The sequence below is a fragment of the Opisthocomus hoazin genome, chromosome 1 (genome assembly GCF_030867145.1).
Source record: "Opisthocomus hoazin isolate bOpiHoa1 chromosome 1, bOpiHoa1.hap1, whole genome shotgun sequence".
In the NCBI taxonomy this organism is placed as follows: Eukaryota; Metazoa; Chordata; class Aves; order Opisthocomiformes; family Opisthocomidae; genus Opisthocomus; species Opisthocomus hoazin.
The window spans coordinates 86,414,113-86,432,544 of NC_134414.1; the positions used below are offsets into that span (position 1 = coordinate 86,414,113).

The 18,432-nt window shown below is 42.3% G+C and overlaps 1 protein-coding gene and 1 long non-coding RNA gene across 4 annotated transcripts in view; both read left to right on the forward strand.

Moving 5' to 3' along the window:
* Nucleotides 1–18,432, forward strand: part of SHROOM2 (shroom family member 2) — a 127,310-nt gene that overhangs the window by 91,959 nt on the left and 16,919 nt on the right. For all 3 annotated transcript variants that reach the window (XM_075428264.1, XM_075428254.1, XM_075428259.1), the window contains one exon: nucleotides 16,102–16,863. In XM_075428264.1, the coding sequence (XP_075284379.1) occupies nucleotides 16,102–16,863 (762 nt within the window). The remainder of the gene's footprint in view (nucleotides 1–16,101; nucleotides 16,864–18,432) is intronic.
* LOC142362177 (uncharacterized) lies at nucleotides 8,110–15,110 on the forward strand. Its single transcript, XR_012764758.1, has 3 exons — nucleotides 8,110–8,196; nucleotides 13,275–13,335; nucleotides 15,087–15,110. It is a non-coding gene; the product is annotated as an uncharacterized LOC142362177 (long non-coding RNA).

Sequence of the window (18,432 nt, forward strand, 5' to 3'; positions counted from 1 at the left end):
TTCCCGGAGCCGTTGTAATGTAAGCAGTGATTTCAGCGATCGCTGATACTGCGGCGGCTGAAGCAGCGTGTGGCAGCTGGGCACACACTGCTGTCGCCAGGTTTGATAGCTCCCATTTTTGTAACAGAAGAAACACGTGTATAGGGAAAATAATTTCTATGGGCTTTCCTGGGTTCTGTAAGTCGTATTCATCTCTTAAGAGGAAAGAAATTTATAAACTGTAGCAAACACGTACTCCAGTCGTGACCATAAAAGCTTGTGAAAAAAATTTGTATTTATCTGTGGTTTCATAGAGTTGCATTTTGCATTGTTTGTGGCCCAGCCGTAGAGACCATCTGCTATTTTTCTGATTCTTTGTAGCCCTTTGTACTTAAGCGTAGTGACCCCAAAATGAATAGCCCACGAGGGTGTGAATGCGTGCGCCCCACGCGCGCACCCGCCTGGAGGGGAGGGAGGGGGGAGGCGGCAGCACAACCAGCCGGGAGCGGGCGTGCTGCTGTAGGCAGGCAGCGTCTCTGGGCCAGTGAAATGATTTCCATCCACCAGTGCTGAACCCGAGTCACAAAAGCACGTGAATGATACTCCTGCGCCAGCATTTTAGCAGTGTTTGTGCAGCACGAGTCTTGCTTTATAATCATGGAATCCATGAAAATCACGTGAGTGGGCACCAGCTGCAATAACTCTTTTTTTTTTTTTTTTTTTTTTTTTGCTTTAAGCCGAAGCCTATTTTGACAGATTATTTCAGCTGTAGTGTTTGGCCATTTCACTGCATTACAGCAGGTTTTGTAAAATGGTCTCTTTCACAGTCTTTCCCTCAGCACTTATGTTATGCAGAGGGCTTATATGCCTTCCATATTCAAAACACTAAATAAATAAAATGTCTTATTTGGGCATTTAATTGCCATGTTGTGAACTACTACTGCATGATGATGAATGGCCATCCTATGGGAAAGAATAGGTATTTCCATGTGCTCTTTTTTGACAAGGCATTCCTGTGCTCAAAAGGAACTGGGCTCATCATGAGATGAATTGATTTTTATGATTTCTGAGCTTCCGTAAAGGCATTTAGTTTCCTACTTTTAAAAGCTAGCAATCTGCAAATAGCTAGCAAATCTGCCTAATCTGTGGTATGTTCTAGAACATGAATATTAACCAAAGCTAAAGTCTTCCTTGTGGTCATACTTAATATTTTGTTTGAAAATCTGGGTTTGGATTATATTACTGATGGTCCTTATTGTGTGTTACTGAGGCCTGTATGCTACAGTTGCCTTTGTGCTACCAAAGCCACCGTGACCATGCTGGACACAGGAGCAGCCCTTGAGCGTTTGTGTGGGTTAGATGTGCAGGGACCTAAGCTGAGAGCCAGCTGTGGAGTCCACGGGTGCCTTCCCTAGGTTAGAGAGAGACTGTCCAATGCTACAGGGTGCCTGTGGCCTCCCTCCTCTCCAACTGTTTTGCAAAAAAATGAACAATTTGGGTTCTAAATAAACTTGGAATGTTTACTGTTACAGCTTCCCTGATTATTTTCAGGAGAAATATGAGTATCTTTAATGCACTGAATCTAGAATGAAAAAGGGTTTGAGTATTGTGACAGCAAATGGTTAAAAACGGGGGGTGGGGGAGGGAGGGAGGGAAGTGCTTGATAAGCAGTTTTTTTCTCCTGGGCTTTTTGCTGCTGGTTCATTTTGCTACAGTATTTTTTGGTGCTCTTTTATTAGCACACAGTTGCAAAACCTAAATTGACATTAATTCTAAAAGTTGGGGTTTTTTTTAAAGTTGATGAAGATAATTTGTGAACTCCTTTCATCTTTGGGCTGTATTTTTCCTCTCCGAGATTACTGAGTGCTTCCAGTGAATTCAGGTTGTTTCATCTCTCTGTTAGAAAAGCTACAACATGTGTCTTCCGAACAGCAGTATTTAATAACTTGGAGTATTATTTTTACAGGAAGAGAAAGCAGTGGTCCGTAGTAGCCATTATCATCTCTCATGCAAGAACCAAGCCACTCTTGCTATGAATTTACTTGCATGCTAACAGTCACCTGACATGAGCTGAACGTTTTTATGATGAGGCTTGATCCAGTTCTAAATATGTTTTTACTTTAAGACTGCTTTAAAAGTGTTATAGGAGTCTGATAATCTGTAAAATGAAAGTTGATGCTTTTTTGGTTTTAATGATGCTACTCTTTCTATTTCAAATTAGTTACAAAAGTTTAACTTTGTACAGATGTAAAGTCTGTCCTTCTTTAAACAGGTCTCTTGGTATTTGTTGAATGACATATGCTGGTGGTGTAATTAACTTCCCTATAGACATCTCCACAATTTCTAAAATGACATAGCTATTCAAAAGATTAAAGATGGAAATGTGTGCTCTGGCCTGCAGTCTGTGGCTTCCTGCAGGGTGACATGGCACACATAGAAGTCAGTCTGCGTCAAAAGAGTAGTGCTTTCTGATCTAATTCTTAAGATTGCCATCTACTAGCGATGTTCACAGCCATTACTCTTATTTTTTAAGAACATTTGACTTGTATCTCTATTGATTTTTTTCTGCAATGTCTATGAAAATCACATAATTTCAAAAAGTGAAAAAAGATTTATGAGATCAGAGGTCACAGAAAATCTTTCAACATTTAATAGGTGTCAAGTACAAGAGCATGTGCGTGTCAAATATGGGACCACAGCATGACTCAACTGTAATTAAACACTACAAGGTGTTTCTTTTGGACCTTTTGTGCGTTGCTAGTTGCTCCTATCTCGGCTCTTGAAGACAGAGGACCAGCCTTTACCATACAGAAACAAAGTAAAAGTCGTTCTTCCTGCCAAAGTTGACCTAAATGCCAAAGTTTAATGTTCTAACCAGAACTACATAAGCAAAATGTTTTTACCTTCCTCCTTTTTCCTCTTGAGGAAGAAATGGCGTAATCTTGGGCAACTGCTTCCTTACAAATCAGTGAAAAATGACTTTGGCAAATATTTCATGCATGTATTCACAAGCTTCAGTATTTTATGGTGCAAAAGAGGGCTACGTTCTGTTCTGCACTTCACCTACAGCTCTTGTCATTTTTCACGTAAATTCTTCTAAAGGAAAAAAGTGTTTCTTATCAGTCTGCTAAGCACAGAATGACCTAACAAGTAGTGTTCTGTAGGAAACAAATGATAAAATTTGCATGATTATTTTTTATCTAATATGCAGTGTACTGACAATTTCTACATTCACTTTAATCGAGGGCTTATAAAGTGAAGTGTCCTCTTTCTGAAATCGAGTATAGTAAGGACTGTTGCAAAGGTTTATGTGCTCTTTTTTGAGGGAGATTAATTACTTGGTTAAAGGGAGAAGAAACCACCCTTTTCATGTAGCCAGAACATATCGGTTTGGTTGAAGTAATGCTTCAGACATCTGAATTCCTAATGATAATGAGTTTACATGTAAAAATGCCTTCTTGCATGAACTTAAAAAATAAATTGCAGTTCTTCCTTTCCAGCAACTTGTGTGCAGCTATTTGTTGTCATGTGGAGGAAGAGCAGGAGATCCAACGTGCATCCTCACAGGCTCTTAGCTGTTAACAAAGACTTCAAGAACGTTGAGCTGCTGAAACCCTTTCTATTTACATTAGCATTTCTTTATCGTTAAGATATGGATTATTAAGGCAGCTGAAGGGGGCCTGCAAGAAAGCTGTACAGGGACTTTTACAAGGGCATGTAGTGATAGGACATGGGGTAATGGCTTTAAACTGAAAGGGGGTAGATTTAGATTAGATATTAGGAAGAAATTCTTCATTATGAGGGTGGTGAGGCACTGGAACAGGTTGCCCAGAGAAGTTGTGGATGCCCCCTCCCTGGCAGTGTTCAAGGCCAGGCTGGATGGAGCTCTGAGCAACCTGGTCTGGTGGAAGGTGTCACTGCCCCTGGCAGGGGGGTTGGAACTGGATGACCTGTAAGGTCCCTTCCAACCCAAACCATTCTATGATCTGTCAGGCCACTCTTTTTTTGCCAATAATGTCATTGTATGTATCATACAGACTAATGGATGGTGCAGTACAATCTTGGGCTGTTTCAAAGTTCGTATTTTGTCTGAAACTGGGAAAACACTTCTGCGGCTCTGCCCGTGCATATAGAGACAACAAAGGAGAGAGAGTCCAGCAGCTGCTGGTCATGTATCAGGAGTCCCCTGCCACAGCTCTTCTGCATGAGCCCAAATGAGTCTTTGTCATTTTAACATGCTGGTTAGTGCAGCTGCTGAATCTCTTCATATAACTTATACCTGTTTGCTTAACTTAGATGTGAAGTTTATGGTTCTGAAGTTTTCCAGACTCATAATGAATATTTTTTTCACTCTTTCTCTTTCTCTCATTCTCTCTCTTCACACCCTCACACCTTCCCTCCCCAAACAATGCATGTATCACTTTCTGCAAGCAGTTGCCCAGGTATCGGAGGAATGGGTAGTTGTGCATCACAGCTACTGTTTCAGCGATTTCCTATGGAGTTTCAGGTGATTGTTGAGTAGTCCAGGTAACTCATGCCTCCCCACTTAATGGTGAACAGCATCTGAGAATAATTCCCGTGTAGGCTGTTCTTTGCTCACGGGAATGTGAAGAGGAATCTATGTCAATTTTCTGCTGCAGCCCTATTTAATTCATATTCTTCTTATTATGGTGCTGTAATCTGTCTGCCAGATACCTGTGTTTGAAAAATTGTCTTTTTTTTTTCCCCTCTTTGCTTGTTCTAATACCTGTAAGAATTTGTACCTCAGCCTTCTTTTTTCTTTTTTTTTTTTTTTTTTAACCTTAGTGCATTTATACATCTGTTTTGCTAGAAAAGTTCTGGATTTTCCTCATTTGGATAGGACTTTAGTTCTCCGGTGGATGTCCTTTTAATTAGTTTAATCCAGCCTTTGGAGGGGACAGAGAGAGGGGAGGAAAAAGGGTGGTAGTCTTGGGTTTTTGGTAGGTGTTTCGCATATTCTCTGAGTTTCATATATGGTATCTTCTGTCGCATGTTATCTCTTAGCATTATACCATCTGGCTTGTTCCTTTTAAAAATACTCCTCTCATGTATGTAAATGCCCTTTGCAAAATTAAATACCGCATTGTGGATTCTTCATCTTTCAAGAATGATTAATCTGAATACATATGGCCACTGGCACAGGGTAGCTCTTCAGTAGCAAAGTTTTGAACCAGATTCTTCTCATACCTCAGGATCAAGGCAGGAGCTGCATGATAAGTTGTTCCACTTGTAGTCTCTTTCTTCCTCCAGTTACCCATTTTAAAACTTACAGCCTGCTTGAGCTGAGAGATGCGTGGTTCTTCAGGAGCATCCCAAATGCATCGTTTTGGGATGTGGTTTTGGATGCGGCTAAACGAGAGTGCTGAAGCTTGTGGGCTCCCCCGGTTGCTCCCCCATTCCTCGTTTCCCCCAGCGATGCTCAGCCCAGCGCTGTCAGGTGCCTGCTGGACCACATTGGCTCACCAGCAGCTGCTGGGTCTCAGTAAATCGGTGCTGGGCTGTCTCCAAAGCCTGCTCTTGGTTTACAGTGCACTATGGTAATTTAGTAGCCCTGCTTCTCCCCCATCCAATTTGCTCATTCCCACACCCTTGAAAGTGTGGCTTCTCCCTCTGCCTTTGTTAGGTGAATTTGGAATCCCTGTTTCCAAACCTGGAGGGTAGCTACCCCACCTCGCATATCCCCTTTTTTCTGCTTCCAGCTTCTTATTACTGAGTGAAGTTCCTTTTCATTGCTGTAGGCACACCTGTCCTCCGCTGTGCATGCAGCGACAGCTAGGGCTATGCGCAGCCGCCATGGTCTGATAAAAGGAAGTGTCGGAGGGTAGTTTCTTCTTATGGAAAGCTTCCTCTCCTGCCATGAAAGGTTAAGTGTTACCAAGCGTGAGAAGCTGGGAGAAGTCCTAGATGTGATTCTGAACGTACTGAAATTGGGGACGGGTGAGAGAAACAGCACACAAAAGTTTGTGGAGAGAGAAACTGAGATAAATTTATAAACCTTAGTCTGTTTTTGTGTTCTGGTTTGGGTTTACTGCTTTTCCTGGAAAGAGGATTAGAATGAAAACTATTTAAAGACTAAGTTTTGGTTGCATCACTTGAAGTCCAGCTATCTTCTTGTGGCTGTTTTAATGATAACAGTTGAGTAGGGAGATTAGAGATAATAGAAGATATAGTCTCCAGTGGTTATACTCATAAAAGCATCATATGCTGATGTATTACAGATTTTATTTTCCCCTAAACTACTTGGTGAAAAGTATCGTTGGAAGTAGGTGACTGTTTTGTCTCCTCGGTACAGCAGTTCATCTATTTCTAAAGTATGGAGTGGCTTTACGGTGTTCTGGTACTAAAAGCTAGCCTGTGAAATGTTCACCTTCTGCTATAAGCCCTTAGGCAACATGGATTGCAATTTGCTGTCAAGCAGGAGACTGTTCATGCCAGTAAGTTTGGGTAAAGTTTTGTGTGAAAAAGCAACGTAATAGCTGTAACTTCCATTTCTCTGCATGGGCCAACCAGACTTGCTAGAGTCTGTAAACCAGTTGTGTTGTATTATGTAAACGGGTGAGCTTTCTTGAAGTCATTCTCTCCCTATCGTGAAATCAAATACATATCTCTTTGGGAGACAGAAAAATTTTAGAGGAGAGGATTAACTGCATATCAGTGCTATATCACAATATCTAACTGCTGTATGTGATTTTACATGCAGTTTAAATAACACTTTCCCCTTAAAGTGGTCATCTTTAAAATGATCTTTTAATACATGTTAAACCTTTATCCACAGCTTCTCTATTAAGTCTTTAATGCGTTCTTGTAGAAAAATTGAAAAGAGCTTAAGCTTTGCTCTGATGAAGGCCACGATGCCTTTGCTTTCTAAAGATGGAGCGTGGGGGTAGTAATTTGCTCATGCAGCATGAAAGCATTTAGTTCTTTCCCTGCAGAATCTCCTGCAAGAGAGAGTGCCTGTACACACAACACGCACAAAAAAATTCAAGCTGGAGGGCTGTTGGTGAAGACTCTCCTGTAAAATTAAAGACTTGGTTATTTGAACGTTATTCAGAAAGAAGCCTAGTAACACATTGAGCTTTTAAAATAATTTTAAATATTTAAAACTTGCGGAACTGTTGTTGCTGAAATGCAGTTCATGATTTTCACAAATGAAAGGAAAAACCCTTAAAAAATTAAAGGACTTCTAAAGCTTTTTTTTTTTTTTTAAATAACCAAATCCAGGGAGTGGGGGTGGGGGTGGGGGAAGGGAAAAGCTTTGAAGTCTCCAAGATCTTTTCCCTGAGGTCAGAAGTTTCTGATGATGTAACATACAATACAGACCAAGCCTTCACTTATCAAGGTTAAAGTTGACGGAGCTTGTACGAACTTGTCAATCATAGGAAGCAGGCAAAAACAAGCCAGCTGTTGTGAGGCATGGCTTTGAAAATCCTCTGCGTTACAGTAAATGAGACGCAGAGGTTGAGACAGATTCAGTTCTGCAAGGCTTTCAAACTGCCTGGCACATTTGCAAGGATGCAAAGCTCACATATCCAGTGAGTACAGGGGAACAGCTGTAAATCCCGGTAAGATTGTCTTCTCTTTAATGTTAAAGCATGAGAGAAACGGCTAGAGGCACGTGCCTTAATTACCTTGTTCTGTCAGTTCTGAACAGAAATTTGCAGTATTAATTCATGCGCTGTTTCTTTTGTTCTCTAGGTCTTTGAGTACAGGCTGTGTCTTCTGTCCCTATCAGCAGAAGCTACAGTAGCAAATTAGGAACGGTGTAATGCTTGGAACAGAATTGTATTTTGCTTAGCGTAGTCGACTGCTCTGTTTGTTCACTGATGGGTTGGGAGAATAGGGGGAAAACGTGAGTTAATTCCGGCTAAGATGCTCTGTGTGCATGTGCTCGCACACATGCGCTGTTTTTAGCAGCTTTTGTTTTCACAGTTGGCATCATGCACACTGGAATTAGAAGGCAGCGCCTTTTGAAAATACTTGTTTTCTGGACCGAGGGCTGCAGTGCTGCTGTTGTGGCTCGGGGTGCCAGGCTCGAGGTTCCTCTTGGCTAGGGGTGGTGCAAGAGCTTTTCATCTTGTCGTTTTCCTGGCCAGCCTGTTACTGGGAGTGCAGGCTTGCACGAAGACCTTTTCCACAGCAGCAGGAGGTATTAGCTGGGAGTGTAAGAGAATTGGATGTGACTATTGGAAGCACGCGGTGAGTGTGGCTCTGAGTGAAAAGATGGCTATTGAAATGTGTGCATATGCATGCTAATTAATTTAAATAACTGGTTTAAGGTGTGTGTTTTTTTTCCTTTAGAGATGAGCTACGTGTTCATTTTGGTGCCTGCCTGAGAAACCCAGGTGACCTAGCTGTTACTCACAAAGTGTTTCATTTTATAGCTTCTGTTCTGTTATCAAATTTAGCAAGCAGCTGTTCTCAGTAGTAATAGCAACAAGAAAATAGCAACAGCGTATCAGAAAAAAAAAAGCCTAGATGTAACAAAACAAAAAAAAAAGTGGCAGCTGGAATGTAGGGGTTTGTTTTTTTTTTTTTTTTAGTAAATTGACAAAACAATCATTTTTCTTTGAGTTTTTTTTAACATGACTGCGATTTCCTTGTTAGCAGTGTTGGAAAGTATTGTCTTTTTGTCTCTGCAATGGTTGCCATTTGTGTAATATGATGGCTCTTGTTATACTGTTGGGATTTTCTGATGATTGAATTCGGTGTGTAAGTACAGAATGTATTAACTGGTTGACTTTAATGAGCAGAAGTCATTTTAATTCCATGCAGACAATCCCCTGTGTGCTAGGACAGGCATGCAATAGATAAAGCAAGTAAGAATACAGGCATAAAAATTATATTTTATCATTGATTTTTGATGTGCAGCAGAAGGGAGGAGGGGCTTTTATTTTCTGAATAAGGAAAGAAAAGCATCTCTGCCTCTGCCCTTTGCCACAAGATTCTTCCCTTCTGTATAAAGGCCCCTATGCTGATGCAAGAAATTTAATTTTTATTGCATTTGATTTTTACTGTGGGCCTATGCATTGTGCTGTTACCTGTGACTGACCGGCCTACATTTCATCCATCAACATGTCTTTGCTTATCCACTGCAGAATTAGAGTGGGTCTGTTGAATTTATTTCTGATTTTCGTGGGGAGAGGGGTAGCATTTTTAGAAAGAATGTGAGATGAAAACCCATTACTGGGTACATTGCCATGCAGGCAGGATGGGAGAGAAATTCTGGTGGGATCGACAGACTGGCGAGCAGCATCTGTTATCATGTTTTATTCTGTGATAAAGCCAGGTGATAATGCAAGGGTTGTTAAGCTAGAGTGGCATTTTTCTTTATCGCATTGGGTGCAACGACTGAGCTGTATTTAGTGTGACTGACTAAACAGATAGCTGCCATCAAGGCATGGATAATGTTAACAGGCATTCAGAAACAGAATTGGAAAATCAAGACTCGCATCATGATAAATGGTTGTAGTGTAACAGTGATGTGCCATGGGATATACTTTGTGAAATATCTTGCTGGTTTTTACCTTCAGTTGTCTTCTGAAGTATATCGGGACATCTCTTTCTCTTCTCTTTTCTCTTTTCTCTTTTCTTTTCTGAGCATTCTCTCATTATTCATTATTCTTTTCATCTTAAGACATGCTTTAGTTTTAAGACCATTCGCTTCAGTAGTGCTTCTGGGATGCTTGTTGCCCTCATCTGTCTCTTCAGACCAAGGCAGTGAACAGCACTACTTCTTAAGGAGTGACTTACATGCTGTGCCTGTTCCTGGAGTGACCGTTGTGGTATAGCCATCGTGGTGATTGAATGATCTGTTTTCTGGAGGTTCCTTTGGTCGGTGTATTTGTCTTTAAAGATTTCTGAGTAGTTTTGTAGTCCAAGTTCTCATCTGGCATCTTTGGAATATGCTTGATGTGTCACTATATGGTGCATAGCGTGTGCTGTACTGGCTCAGTAGTGATAGTAGGATACAGTGCTCATCAGAAAAATGGACCACTGGTAATACAATTGCCCTCGGATTGGCTGTCCAAATTGTCGTTTTCTGGTGTCGGTGTCTCCTTGGCACTGCAACAGTAAAACCAGTCTGAGGGTTTCAAAACCTTTTGGGTCCTGGAAGCTCTGAAAGAAAAAGCACGTGGGACTCGGATAAGGATTCAGATACCTAATAGAAGTAAGGTGTCTGCATGCGAGTGAATTGCTGACTCAAGTTATAATCCATGGAGATCTTGAGGCCTGAATCAGTTGGTTAAACACAGGTGTCTGGTGAGACCTCACATAGCCCAGTGTATACCACTTGGCTTCCAACTGCCACCTCTTAGGGGAACTGATGCCTTTGAATCTTGAAAGTTGCTGAAATGCTACAAGACAACTTCATTTGGGTAACTGAATTGATCCTCTAGTCAGTGAAACCAACGCATGATTTGCTTGTAGAGACTACTTTAGGATAAGCTGAATCTATTAGATAGCATGGGTGGTTTTAGACCTGAAACTTTTTTCTAAATTTCAAACATCCCGTGCATCCCATTCCAACTCTGTAGCATCCTGTTGTGGTCTCGAGCAGAGCTGTACTGGGTAGAAGAAACTAGTCTTTATTTGCAGACTGCTGCAGAACTGCTTTTGGATCCCACTATGCCAAGAGTCAGGCAAATACACAATGAAAACATAGTTTCAGCGCATAAAGTTCATAGCTGAAAAAGTAGCATATCACCAAGTGCTCTGCCTGTAAACAGAGGTTTGGCATAAGCAAAGACTGTTTCACAATTGCTTTAAGCCACGTAATTATCTGTTTTGAGCCAGGTCAATTGCTTGATCCAATTTTCTGTGGAGCTGTACAATTCCTACTTCTAATACGATGGAGGGAAGACAAAATCAGAGCGGACTAAGAAGGAGACTGCCTCTTTTGGCAAAATACCCGCATTTAGATCAGTTTAAAGGGAATGCAAAACAGTGGCCTTGATTATCACAGAACGGTAGGGGTTGGAAGGGACCTCTGGGGATCATCCAGTCCAACCACCCTGCCAAAGCAGGGTCACCCAGAGCTGGCTGTACAGGACCATGTCCAGGCGAGTTTTGAGTATCTCCAGAGAAGGAGACTCCACAACCTCAGGGTGAAGAAGTTCTTCCTCATGTTCAGATGGAACTCCCTATGCTTCAGTTTGTGCCCGTTGCCCCTTGTGCTGTTGCTGGGCACCACTGAAAAGAGTCTGGCCTCATCCTCCTGACATCCACCCTTAAGATATTTATAGGCATTTATAAGATCCCCTCTCAGCCTTCTTCAGGCTAAACAAGCCCAGCTCCCTCAGCCTTTCCTCGTAGGAGAGATGCTCCAGTCCCCTCATCATCCTTGTAGCCCTCCGCTGGACTCTCTCCAGTAGCTCCTCGTCTTTCTTGAAGTGGGGAGCCCAGAACCGGACAGAGTACTCCAGATGGGGCCTCACTAGGGCAGAGTAGAGACGGAGGAGAACCTCCCTCGACCTGCTGGCCACACTCCTCTTAATGCACCCCAGAATACCACTGGCCTTCTTGGCAACCAGATTGTTGTTATTGTAAGGTGAGGACACTTACGGAGGCATCTTGCTCAGGTATGAAGACCTTTTTCCAATGTAGCTTGCAGTGTTTGAGACGGAATTTAGGGTAAATCAGAAACAGCCACTCCATTTGCTCTCTTTTGTCTGTAAGTTAGCGCAGGACACGTTGCTGCTTACATAACCATGCTTATGTTTCATGGTGAAACTTTCGCACGGAGGTCAGGTCTTTAACAAATGATGCATTTTTCAAATGTTGGCTAATGCATTTTTGCAAAGCTTATCTAGTTTGAGGTTTCAAAGTTGGAGTGTCTTGTGGCACGGTTTGGCTTGACCTGAAGCATTCTCAAGAAACTGTAAATCAAACAGATAAAAATCAGACACATGGAGCTGATCGAAGTGACTCTTACTTGTTGAGATATGACATTCAATCAGATCGTTCTACCTCTACGTCCAGATTTAGTCAAATCCTGAGTATGGGGCAAACGAAGGAAGTGGTTTGGGGTTGTTTTTTGTGGCAACCAAAAATGTTATCCTTCTGATAGGCATCTATACATAATGATTCATTTTGGTAATTGCTCATTGACTCCACTGGCAGGCTCTTAGTAATGCGCATGTGTGTATGTGTATATATATGTGTCTCCATGGTTTAACTTACGTGTGATAGCTTACACTGCTGTTACCTGTCTCTGGTTTGTCAGAATAGCCTGTTGTGTTATTGCTGGGGGGCTGGGGTGTCTGGACTGGGGAGGACGCTTGGTTGATTTCCCTCGCTTCGTGTTTGCTTGGCCTTTACATTTCAGCCATGAGCCTGTATGGCCCAAGCTAACGGAGCCAGAAGGAAACTGAGAGATGTGCTTGTCCGTCTGGGTAGAAAATCCAGATACGCGTTCCCACCGCCGCGGTGGTGTGTGCTGGGTGGCTGCGGCCGTTGTGCGGACGGTGCAAGCCGCGGAGCAGAGCTCCTCCCGGGCCTGCCCAGCCGACAAGTGCGCGGCCTCTGGTCTCTCAGCACAGACGTCCTCTGGGAGAGCTGAGCCCTCTTCTGAATGGCAGCTGCTCAACAATGCGGAGGACTGGCTTTTGGAATGAAGCAATTCCTTCTTTTTTTCAGTCAGAAGCATGTTTTGGGTTTCTGCCCCCCACCATTTAGATACGAAGGCTCCAATACTTAATTCCCTGAAACACCGGAAGCAGGTGCAGTAGACAAGGCTCCTGTTAGCCTCCTGGGCTAGGCTCACCCTTACGGAACGCCGCTTTGTACCAGCAGCGGGAGCCTGCTGATGACACTGCCTCTGCCGTTCAGGTTGAGTGAGCGATGCACGTCGTCTGTCAGTCAAAGCTGTAATGCCGTCGCGTGCGAGCGGTGGGGAACCTGGTGTGAGCTCTCCTGGTGCTGTCGCAGCAGGAAGGCTCTCGCATTTGGATAGCTGTGGCGTCGTCACGTGAGGTTGGGGGAGCTTTGGGTCTGAAGATAACTTTAACGTTTTTGAAGGTGGCTGGTTTGTTACCTTTAACGGAATTGGTAATTAAATAAATTGTCATGTTTTCGGGCAATGGTTCAGTCTCTCTCACTTTGTGATGTTTGGTTATAAATGAGGAGTTCCTTTCAGTGGTACGTTATCTTGGCATAATCCTATGGGCCTCGTTTCTGAAACAGCTGTTCTGGACATATCCTTACATGGAGCACCGACAGATTTAAAGTAGCTTAGTGGACTTCTTGGTACTGATAATAATGTAACACCTTTGCAGGTTCTTGCCACTGTGTTCTCCTGGGGCTTGAAGCTTGCTTTCTTTTCCTCCTTTCTGAACAGTAAGCTCAAATCTCTCCAAAATAATGTGATAAGCATGTTTTGCATGAGGATGCACTCACACTGAATGCAAACTAGCCTCGGTGTGGAATGTAGCCACCTTTCCTCAGACCCATTTTCTGTGGCACTGTAAAATGTCTGATGAACTTTGTGGAAGCTGTACGAAGGCATATATGTAATCTCTGAATTTTATCTCCACATTTCCAAATGTAGCATCACTAAATTTCTCTGTGGTGTGATTGCTTATTTCCTTTTACTCTGTTTTGGAAGGTGGCAGGACTACTAAAGCATTCATTACTTGTGAGCCAGGGTAATATTAAACACATTTGGATATGTGCTTTGGATATGTAAACATGTCAGATCGGTGGTATAGTCTGTCCTGTTTGCTTCCACCAGCACACCCACCCCTGATGTGCATGCAAAGCTCAATGTATACTTTGCAAACTGGCTGAGGTAGTGCATGTAATTTATGTCTTTGCGACATGTTGTGCTATGCCCTTGATTCTTCCCTACACGTAAGTGCAGCTGTTACACTGCCTTATGTTATGGCTTATGTATGTGGAGATGAATAGAGAGGCCTGAAGAATTATTTGACACAGGTTAACTAGGAGAAAATTATGCTCTGCATGGGTTATTGAGACAACTAAAAACGCTGATTTAAACACCGTATTTCATATTTAAGGCCTGCAGTCTTCGTTTGGTAAATATTTCCATTAAAATTAGTGGAACTATTTACAGGCCCAGTTCTGCTTATATTGAACTCACTAGGGAAAACCAGCTGACTCTAGAGACGCTATGTAATCAAATCTGAATAGCGTTGGTCTTTCTGGCCTTACGTCATTTTACTTAACAAAACTGTCCCTCGTCTAGTTTTAAAATAGGAATCAATAAATACTATTTTGTGAAAAAGAATTGACTGAATTTGTCAGATGACTTGAAGTTGTCTGAACCAACTGCTCTTAGTTAAGAGCAGTATGAAGAGATCTGAGTTTAAACAATGTTCAGGTCTTCATTCATGTTAAACTGAAAATTTACCCATTAAAGTTGAATTTTAAAATTTGACACTTCACATGAGAGAGATTGTGTATGTGACCGTTCAGGAATTAAACTGTGAAAAAGCCATCTCTCTTGGAAGTATGATGCTATTTTTTTACTGACATGTAAAAATCAGCATGAAGTACAATTAATAAAAATCCCATACATCAGGCAGTTTAATGACAATGTCCAGATCTTTCTTAGAACTTTTTTCCGTAAGTGCTAAAACGTCACAGATCCAAGGACTGAGAAATAATAATTTTGAATGTAATTTGATCATACAGGTGTGAAAGTAGAACCCACATTTAGTCAGTTGTCTTCCCATAATACTGGATTTTAAAGATTTGTTTTAATTTAATTAAAATAATAATGCAGTGTGTAATTGCTCCAAATTTTTTCTTCTTGAATTTATAATGGACTTAACATATTACTTATTTTTTGTGCTTTTATGTCAGATTTTGTTTTTATACGCACTGATGTTAACCACCTGTAGTCTCAAAACTGGTACAGTAAGGTTAATAACCTGCTTATGCTGAAAATTCAAGTTGACCTTACTTTACAAATAGGCTGTGAAAGATGCCTTTTTCACAGTTCCCTTGAAAGAAAGCTTGGGCAGTGCAGGTCTACAGGGTTACTGTTTCACAATACGGAAACCAGCACTGTAGGTAGCACAAATGGTATTAGCAGCTCTCTGAAGCCTTTTACTTCTCTGTTGCAGCTTCTTCTCTAAGCTTACAGTGTCTCTTCAGCCTTCTTTAAGCAGAGAACAAACCTGTTTCCTCTCGGGGCTCCACAGGTACTCTTTGGTTCCCCCCCCCCCCCCCCCCTTCTGTTTCTTTCCCAGTTTGTCTTTATCTGGTGAGCACAAATGAATTACATGTCTTGTGGCAAAGCACAAGCCTGGAGCTGCAAAAATCTGTTTCCTGGCCAGAGAAATAGAGTGTAAAATTGGAATGAACCCAAAAGTATTTGTGACTAAGATAAGGCCTTTTTGGCCATTGTTTGTCATTTGTGCTGACAGGGCAAAAGAAGTTCAAGTTTAAAATAAGCCTGACTGGAAAATACTATCCTTTCAAAATTTCCTTTTCTGCCTTTTTTTCAGGAGATGTTCATTTTCCCTGCCCCAGTTCTTTAGCTTCAGCAAACATTTTCTTTGCACTCATTTCATTTTTCACCAGTTACACAAAAATTCAACCTCCAGTTTCATAACTGAAGTTCATGGTATTAAATTCACATTTAAAATGACACTGAAGCATTAATTTTAATTTAATTTTAATAGAGAAGAAATTTTCCTTCACTTCGTTACTGACTCTGAAGCAAGAAGAGATTTAAATTTTAGTATTAGGATTCCTCTTCTCGAGGCATTTTTATTTCCTACCAACACTCTCACATTTGGCTGCGCCCCGTAGTCGGTACTGGAGGCGTGCCATGCGTTGAACTGCGCCGTGCATGTTGCGCGCCTCGGGTTACCCAAAGGTTGTGCCGCGTCCTGTGGCGGTCCGTACCCGAATTTAGCCCGACATTACGGCTTGGTTTGTTACGTTAGATTAGGTGCGCTGTGGGTGCCCATGCACGAGAGGATGTTTTCGTGCTGTACAGTTACTGTAGGTCGGGGGAGTTGGTGTGAAACGTTGGATGAGGTCTCGGTGTTCAAGCTTCCTGGATCGGTGCGGTGGTCGTCGCGCCGAAGGAAATAAATTGGCAGCGTACTAATAACATGTTCTTCTCTCTAGGCAAGCTGACACAGGGGCCCCAAGGGAAAACCCACGGGAGACGAGGGATCAGCTGGACCAGAATTTAGGCCACAAGAGGAAGACATCTGTCGGACCTTTGCATGCGCGAGAGCCTACGGTTCTGCCCCAGGAGAGCCGGGGGAGGTCTGGAACGCTACCTAGTGATTACCGATACTCTCAGGAAAACATAAACGAGAAGAGCAAGGATCGTAGCCTGCCTCATCTCCCCTGCTCTGAGCCACAGGCCTTGAATGAGAGCCACTCCTGTCTGTCCTGGGGAAAAGGAGAGGAAATCCATAGGGTAGAGCCGGCGCTGCTGAACAAGAAGCGTGGACCTGCTCCTCAGAGGCCACCACCGCCTAGAAGAGACAAATACAGGCGACCAGATAACTCTGCGCTCTCGCTCGGCACCTCTTCCGAATCTCTGCTGGCAGCACCCAGCTGGCCCTTTCCATCCTCATCCCCCAGCTCTGCCGAAGTACTCGCCAGTCACTCCTCTCTCTGTCAGAGTCCTGCAGCTTTCAGTGGAAAACTGAAGGGTGCTGATCCACAGCAGCTACAGCAAGCGTCATCCACAGAGAATGTTTGTCAGCACTTAGAAGAAAAAACGCACCTTAGGTCTGAGTCTGCATTATCTTCCAAGTATCGGTATCATCTTCAAAAACCTAGCATGGAGACATCAAGGTCCCCTTCTCCTCAGTTTGCACCACAGAAGCTCACTGATAAACCTCCTGTGTCCGTACAGGATGAGAACCCAGCCAGGTACTACATGTAACTCCTTTACTATTTTATTAACACTTCTTGCCCAGTTAGATGTTATTAATGATTAATAGTTCATTTTCTTTACTAAAAGGACATCCTTTGGTTTTATTAAGCATGAACCATCCCAGCGTGTCCTGAAGAGACCTAAGATTTGTGTGAAATTCCAACTTGTACCATTAAAGTCCTTCAGCTGGTCTGTGGTTTCTTTTAATGGACTGATGCTGCTCAGGTGTTACAGCTGGTAGTTAGTAGAAAATGAAAGGGATGGATTCAAATGGATTTTCCACTGTAAGTCTGGGCAAAATCAGAATATTCCCTGTCGTCATTTCCCCCACCTGAGTCTGTATGTGCATATGAATCGGTGTAGGGACGAAGCAGATGTGGGAAGGGAAGCTACGTCCTTTGTGAGAAGATCTGTTTTGAAAGCGCACACAGTAAGGTACACTGCCAAATCAGGACTGTTTTCATGTTGCTTTTACAATGAGACGTGGCACTCCAGGTAGTCTGCGGAGCGGTCCGCAGCAGTGTGTGTGTTGAGATGGGCTGAAGATTCAGCAGGAGGAGGTCGGTCCTTTCCCAGGCTAGATAAACTCAAGCGTTAGACAAACCAACTGAAGTTGATTGATTGCTGTATCTGTCATATTCTGCTCACATCATAAAACATTATTCTCCCACAAGATAACAAACTCTTCCAGGAAGTTCAGGAATCTTAGTTTTTCCTAAGTCCTTCGGCACCATAATTCATGGTTAAAGAATGAAAACAAAACCTCCAAGCTGAATGGATGCAGAGGTTACTTCTCTGAGCAAAAGTAGTTGGAATAGCTTCTCTTGACTGTAATGTAAATGGTTGAATAGACTCAATCATGCTGTTCTCCACTGTGCCTTATGACACAGAAAACGTGAATCACTTTTTTTCCCAAACATGCCTTGATGTTTTTCCTCTTGTAACCAGAGGAAGAAAAAAGATATTTCACCCTGCAGTGTTTTTAACAAGAACAATACAGTTTACTATGAAAAGTGCAGCATGTTGTGTGAACCCTAAGGTCTGTGTGCAAAGGTAGATGACAGTAATGACTTTCTTAATATATTACTTTGATTTCCTTAATGTCTTGCTTTATGAATAGATAACTAAGGATGCATAGAAAGCTGATAGTGTTTGCCCTGCCTTTTTACTAAGCTTTAATTTTGAAATGAGCCCTGAGGTGTGCCAAATTATATGCCTGTATCTGAATGATAACACACTTACCCTGAAAATCTCCTGTTAACATTTAAAATTCTTAAGCCCAGACAGCTCTTGTTTGTACACCAAGTATTGTCCTCAGTTAATAATTACATTACTCAATAAAATGGGTATGGCAAAAAAGGAAAGATGTGCAGGCCGTACCTTTGAACCTTCTATATGGTATTTACTATATGTTGTTTATTTCATATGAGTAAAATACATCAAGTAGATTTATCGTTAATGCACAATTAATTAGATTTGGCTTATTACTTCTGTTGGCTCCTGGCATACGAGCTTTTGGACATGGCAGTCTGCATGCTGTGGGCAGCTAATGTTTGATGATGTCA